The following is a 7,529-nucleotide window of genomic DNA, read 5'->3' as shown; positions in this document are numbered from 1 at the left end:
TTGAGTTCATGAAGTCTTTCCTGATACATTTTATGCTTAAGACCTTCCACTATTCTTGTAGCCCGTCTTTGGATCCATTCAATTTTATCATGATGATGATGATGATGATGATGATTATTATTATTATTATTATTATTATTATTTAGACTTGTATGCCGCTCCGAGTCCACGGAGAGAGGCGGCATACAAATCTAATAAATTATTATTAATTATTATTATTATCAATATCATTTGTAGGTGAGGTTTACTATTACAGTATTATTATTTCAGTCAAAGCAAAGAATTTAGCCTAATGGAAAATTATGACCTGCAGTTCATTTGCAAGCAAGCCTTTGCATTTCTTTCTTTCAGGAGAGTGCTCTGTCACCGGCCAATCTCATTTCAAGAGCTTCGACAACAAACATTTCACCTTCAGTGGAGTCTGCCATTACCTGTTTGCTGGAGATTGCGAGGGGAACTCCTTTTCGGTCTTCATCGAGACTGTCCAAGTAAGAACATCTTTGTTACAAGAGAAAATGGTGGTGGGAAAAATGTGGGTACCGGGGAATAGGTTTCCGATAGAAGAGAATATTTTTGTAGTCCAGGGCTTGCACTGATGATGTCGCCAAGTTTGGTAATGAAACGTCTTCAACAAAATAACCAAATTCAGACATTACCGAGGACCCTGCATAATAGATCTCCATCCTCTCACCCCACAAAAGTCAGTTCAGAGGTACACAATCACACCTTCATACACTCCCCCCCAATCCCCACCCCAACCCGTCCCAAAGTTGCAGCTCATTATAAGTTTTGGGGCAAGAAGATACATTAAATTATTAAATATTATAATTGAATAATTATATTGCCGTATTTTTCGGAGTATAACATGCACCTTAGCTTTTGGGGAGGAAAATAGGGAAAAGAATCTGCTTACCAGGTATTCTGGCTAGCGTCCTTAGGCAGCACAATTATTTTATCCCCTGGTTAGGGCTTTAAAAAAACTTTATTCGGAGAGAGTAACAATGAAAGAGCTGGCAAGCCAGTAAAAGCTGGGAACAACATTAGCACCTGGGAAGAAATATTCAGAGCAAGTAGGGCAATGGGAAAAACCCTGCAAAGACTTAGGGCTTGGAAAACATTCTTCGCAGAGAGTAACAATGAAAGAGCTTGCAAGCTGGTAAGAGCTGGGAACATTGTTAGCACCTGGTTAGGGCTGGAAAGAAACATTTGGAGCAAGTTAGAGCAATGAAAAAATCCCCTGCAAAGACTTAGAGCTTGGAAAATATTCTTTGCAGAGAGTAACAATGAAAGAACCTGCAAGGTAAGAGTGGGGAAGATTGTTAGCACCTGGTTAGGGCTGGAAAGAAACTTATTTGGAGCAAGTTAGAGCAATGATTAAAAACCCCCTGCAAAGACTTAGAGCTTGGAAAACATTCTTTGCAGAGAGTAACAATGAAAGAACCTTAAGGTAAGAGCTGGGAAGATAGTTAGGGCTAGAAAAAAAAGGTACATCCATAGTATAGGAGAGGGGTGGCATGCAAATCTAAATAATAATAATAATAATAATAATAATAATAATAATAATAATAATAATACGCACCCAAATTATCAGCCTCTTTTAGGGAGGAAAAAGGTGTGTCTTATACTCCAAAAATACAGTATATTAAATAAACCTATTAAAGATTTTAAGAGTCTCATTTTAAGGGTATTTAAGTAGGTTAAGTATTTATGCATGTTTTATTTCAACCAAAACAGCATTTCATTTGTGTCCTAGTCCCACACAAAGGTTAAGTGTGTCTTTCATTGGGTAGGAAACATGGAATATGTATGTCAGACCTGCCTGCTGGCCCATAACCTGTTGGGCAGAGAGAGTTTTGCACACATGGAAGTTAACCCACCAAGTAGCCATAGTTAACCACTATGCCTAATAGAAGTCCTCAATGAAACACAGCAGCAGGCTTTCTTGTACAAAAACATTTTACTTCTCTTTTATTACAATACTGGTATATAACTCTTATAATATCCACCACCACAACTTCAACCACTAAGCTCTAACCTCTAAACTACAAACCACACTCTGTCACAAACCACTGAGTATCAAACCAATTCTACTCTCTACAAACCATTCATACTTTTGACATATGTGTACCCCTTCTATAATTTTCATAACGCTTAGTACCCCTCATAAAAAAAATGGATGTACAGTGATACCTCGTCTTACAAACCCCTTGTCATATAAACCCGGGGTTTAAGATTTTTTTGCCTCTTCTTCCAAACTATTTTCATCTTACAAACCCAAGCCGCCGCCACTGGGGTGCCCCGCCTCCGGACTTCTGTTGCCAGCGAAGTGCCCGTTTTTGCACTGCTGGGATTTCTCTGAGGCTCCCCTCCATGGGAAACACCACCTCTGGACATCCGTGTTTTTGCGATGCTGCAGAGGAATCACAGCAGCGCAAAAACGGGTGCTTCGCTGGCAACGGAAGTCCAGAGGTGGGGTTTCCCAGCGAAGCACCCGTTTTTGCGCTGCTGGGATTCCCCTGCTGGGATTCCCCTGCAGCATCACAAAAACACCAAAGTCCAGAAGTGGGGTTTCCCATGGAGGGGAGCCTCAGGGGAATCCCAGCAGCACAAAAATGGGCGCTTCGGCTGGCAAAAGGGGTGAGTTTTGGGCTTGCACACATTAATCGCTTTTCCATTGATTCCTGTGGGAAACATTGTTTCGTCTTACAAAGTTTTCACCTTACAAACCTCATCCCGGAACCAATTAAGTTCGTAAGACGAGGTATCATTGTACTTTAATAACAATCAAAATATATTTATTTTTTTTATTTTTTTGGTACATGCACAAAACAATAATAAATGAAAAATAAAACTATTCATAATAAAGTTATATTATAAATAACATTTATTTGGATTAATGAGAAGGATGAAATTGTTTGTGCTGAGATGACAGATTGTCATAATTTGGTTCCCTGGTTGATAATTTTAGTCTGAGATGCGGTTCTACGTCCAATAGTCTGTTCCTTTTTTTCGACTTAATGTCTACAAATGCTTAAAAAGCAACTTCACATAAATATGAAGTTGTAAAGGGCAAGGTGTATTTCAGAACTTTTCCTGAACGTGTACCCCTACCAAACTCTTCCCGTACCCCTGGGGCTACGCATACCGCACTTTGGGAAACACTGCTCTACTGTAACAAACCACACCCATGCAAGGGTGTTCCTCCTTATAAAGGATGCAGCCAATCAGGTTACAGCACAATTAGCAAACCCATGGTCACATGCTGGTTATGGCTTACATGGTTACAAACCATTTACTGGCATTGTGATATTACCTTCAGAAATGAACTTATTTCTGACCCTGCCCCAGCTGATCTCTCAGGAGAGAAAGACCCTCGACTCCATTTGGTTGAAGGGATAGGGTTTTTTTTTAACTACCGGTAGAAGATGTTGGTTTGCAGTAGAGTCAGGCAAAAACTAAATTTCCCAGGCTTGAGAGATACAGAAAGATTCACCCACATCCCAGCCCTGGACAATTGTGTCAAGTGTTAGAAGTGGAGATAAACCGTCATGACAAAATGGTTTTGCATGTCTGCTGATGTGCAGAATGAGGAAGGAAGGACAGCCCGCAACCCAACATTTTTTGGCAAGAGGCCCGCTGAAAGGGAAACACCGTCCTCTTTCCGAAATGGATTCGGAACTTCTGGGAACAGGAAAAATATTATTTGCAGAATCAGGGAATGTGGGAAAGCAGTGACGGAAGTCCCCCAAAGCCCAATGTTTTTACGGCTCACTACAATAGATTTTAAATAGGGAAACAGAAGTGGTGAATCACTGTTTACAAACTGCTTCAGGAAAGGCGTTATGAACTGAAGGTTGCTGAGCAAGAATGATAGCATTGAGGTTAATAGAATAACAGAGCTGGAAAGAACCTTGGAGGTCTTCTACATGTTCTGTCGGGCTCTCTGGTAGAATCCTCCCAAAAATTCACGGGTACAAATTTCAGACACACACACACGTTTGAAAATTCAAAACAATGTTCTTTATAATGAAAAGTCACTTAAACCAAGCCCTCTTTTGGTATACCCAAGAGCACTGGTCTCCAAACAAACTGGTAATTTGTACAAGTCCCTTATCAGTTCTGTGATACTTAGCTTGCAGCTGTGAGGCAATTCACAGTCCTTCTTCTTTCACAAAGTGAAACACACTTTGCTCTGGTTTAGTTTCCAAGCGGGGAAAAATCAACACACAAAAGGTCAAAGTCAGTAAAGCAGTCACGAAACACAGCGATCAGATAATCCTCCACAATGGCCAAACACACAGGCTGCTCTTTATAGCAGCTTCACTAATGACCACAGCCCCACCCAACCACAGGTGGCCTCATTTTCTTTGATAATAATCTCTCAGTTGTTGTTGCCTATGCATCGCTCTCCGCATGCGTGGCTGTATCATTAACTCTTGTTCTGAATCCAAGGAGGAGCTAGATAATTGATCTCCTTCTGAGCTGTCTGCCACACTCTCCTCCTCCCTGTCACTCATGTCTTCTTGGTCAGAGGAGCCTTCATCAGCAGATTCCACTGGGGGCAAAACAGGCCTGCAACATGTGGATGTCTCCCCCACATCCACAGTCCTTGGGGCAGGAGCTGGGCCAGAGATAACCACAACATTACGGTAGTCCAACTTCAGTGAAGGGTTGCAATTTTTTTTACTACCACACTGTGGGCATGGCTTATTTTGTGGGTGTAGCTTGCCAGCTATGTAACCAGGTGGGAGTGGCTTGATCATTTGATCCGGGGGTGGCTTAAGGATCATGTGACTGCCTTAAAGGTGGCCAACTTGACATCACTCACGTCAAGGGTTAGGGTTAGGGTTAGGTTAGGGTGCCTGGCCTCTCCTCACCTCAGAGAGATACAATTTCCCTATCTATTTACTATTACTAAGCATCCAAAATATGCTTTTTAATTCTATGTACAGCTGATGGACAAAAAATTGGAAACACCTTGCAGCTCTTCCATGGAATCCAGAATTGTGGACACTGGGTTCTGTACGTGTCTATGGAGCTCTGCAGTGGTTTTAGGAGCTGTGGTCTTGCGATCCGCTCTAACTATTCGCTTTAGAGTCCGACGGTCTCTCTCAGACAACTTCAACTTTCGACCAGACCTGTGCTTGGCTGAGGACGTTTTCCCTTCTCTTTCAAAAGCAGTCATGACTTTTGAGACATGACCTCTTGAAACGCCAAACATTTGGGCACTTTCTGTTACACTAGCACCTGCCATTCGAGCACCAACAATTTGGCCTCTTTGAAAGTCTGAGAAATTATAGGTTATAACCAATTTCCTTAAATTTCTGTAAAAAAAAGATAATTTAAAAAAACATATCAAATAACAGAATTTGTTTAAAAAAACATTAAAATATGTCAAGTTTTGATTGATTTGAACATGTTCAAACATTATGATGCCAAAAAGTCAAGTGTTTCCATTTGTTTGTCCACCCCCTGTATATATGCCATGTGTTTACATACATATTACACATAGGCACACAAAAATATACATTATCTACTACAATATTTCCCAACCTTGGCGACATGAAGATATTTGGACTTCAACTCCCAGAATTCCCCAGCCAGAATTCGCTGGCTGGGGAATTCTGGGAGTTGAAGTCCAAATATCTTCAAGTTGCCAAGGTTGGGAAACACTGATCTACTATATGAACTGTATGTACTGTATATGTACGCACACACACAAACGCACTGCTCTTCTAAAATTATACACATTCAACCTCATTTACCGCAATAGGAAAAACATACCAAGAGCCCAGGAGGGAAAAAAAAGAAAAAAAATTATTTTTTTCCCCTACCAGTTCTGCATAACTGACCAAAAAATTTTCTACCAGTTCTGCGTACATGACCGTACCCAAAGGAGCCCATCACTGTCCAACTCTCTATTCATGCAGGAAACCCTAATACCCATGATAGTGAATCTATGGCACATGTGTCACAGGTGGCACATGGAGCCATATTGGAGGGCACGCAAGGTGTTGCCCTATGTCAGCTCCAGTGCACATGTGCATGCTAGCCAGCTGGTTTCCGGCCTTGGGGAAAGCCGTTTCGCTCTGGACTACCAAAGTCTCCTTAAGCGCCACCAAAAGGTTCCTTTTTCTTCTGTTCTCTTCTGTTGTGTTCTGTTCTGTTCTCCTCCCTTCCCTTCCCTTCTCCTCTCCTCCCATCCCTTCTCTTGTCTTCTCTTCTCCTCTCCTCCCTTCCCTTCCCTTCTCTTCTCTTCCATACCATACCATACCATACCATACCATACCATACCATACCATACCATACCACTACCATTACCATTACCAGTACCATTCTATTCTTGTCCTGCTTTTCCCACTGATCTACTGAAGTCATAACTAATTTACTTTTCGATCTCTCCCTAGTGTGCGGATGACCGTGATGCGGTGTGTACTCGCTCAGTTTCCATCCAACTCCAGGAGGAGAACCTGACTATTAAATTGAAACACGGCGGTGGTGTGTCTGTGAATGGGCAGGACGTTCAGATCCCCTTCCTACAAAGTACGTCATCTTCTTGCTAACGTCGTCTTCTGCCATTTCCAGGGGGAAGGAAGACCACCAGGTCATGTTTGCTCACAGCAGGGGTGGGGGATGACTGCCCTTTTATGACTTGTGGACTTCAAATACAGTGGTACCTCTACTTACAAACTTAATTCATTCCTTGACCAAGTTCTTAAGTAGAAAAGTTTGTAGGTAGAAGCAATTTTTCCCATAGGAATGTAAAAGCAAATAATGTGTGCAAACCCATTAGGAAAGAAATAAAAGCTCGGAATTTGGGTGGGAGGAGGAGGAGGAAGAAGAAGAGGAGGAGGAGAGTCGCTGCCGAAGGAAGAAGGTGAGGTGAGGGGAATCAAAAAAATCCCAAACTTTAAGGCTTAAAAAAAAAGAGGGACTCTGAGGCGGCAAGGAGGAGCAAGTGCCTCCCATACACCCGGCACAAAGCTGCCTCCCATGCACTGCACAAGACAGAGAAACCCAGGCGGGCGAGAGGGAGGAACCTTCCATTCCTTTGACCAAATTGCGGCTGCTGCTGCTACCTGCTTCCTGTTCCTTCCCATGCTGAAGTTCTACCCTCTCCTCTCGCTTTGCAGCCAGCGCCATTCCTTCACTGTGGTGACTCCTCGGTTTGGCTGAAGCCGAGTTGATCTGGCCGGGGTGAAGTGCCCCCTTTTGCCTTTCCGCGCCCAGACACTCTGGGAGGCAACCAGGTGTATGGGAGGCAGCGCGAGGGAATCACCACAGTGAAGGGGTTTATTCCCTCTCCAAGCGCCCAGAGAAAGGAAAACACTCCGTTTGCTCTGGGCTGCCCAGAGTGAAGGGGATGTTTCTTTTCCCTGGGAGCTGGCAGAAGTTTATTCCCTCTCCAAGCACCCAGAGAAAGAAAAATGCTTTGTTCGCTCTGGACTACCAAAGCCTCCTTAAACGCCCGAAAGGCTCCTCTGGCAGCCCAGAAAAGCCCGACATGGCCAGGATTAAAGGGGTAATGG

The 7,529-nt window shown here is 43.0% G+C and overlaps 1 protein-coding gene across 1 annotated transcript in view; it reads left to right on the top strand.

Annotated features, from left to right (window-relative positions):
• The window catches only part of VWF (von Willebrand factor), a 175,648-nt gene that overhangs the window by 1,327 nt on the left and 166,792 nt on the right, over positions 1–7,529 (top strand). The window contains exons 2-3 of the mRNA XM_070755224.1: positions 238–488; positions 6,408–6,543. Coding sequence (XP_070611325.1) covers positions 303–488; positions 6,408–6,543 — 322 coding nt within the window. The 5' untranslated portion in view covers positions 238–302. The remainder of the gene's footprint in view (positions 1–237; positions 489–6,407; positions 6,544–7,529) is intronic.

The sequence above is a fragment of the Erythrolamprus reginae genome, chromosome 6 (genome assembly GCF_031021105.1).
Source record: "Erythrolamprus reginae isolate rEryReg1 chromosome 6, rEryReg1.hap1, whole genome shotgun sequence".
Classification (NCBI taxonomy): Eukaryota; Metazoa; Chordata; class Lepidosauria; order Squamata; family Dipsadidae; genus Erythrolamprus; species Erythrolamprus reginae.
This window is presented reverse-complemented; position numbering and strand designations above follow the sequence as displayed.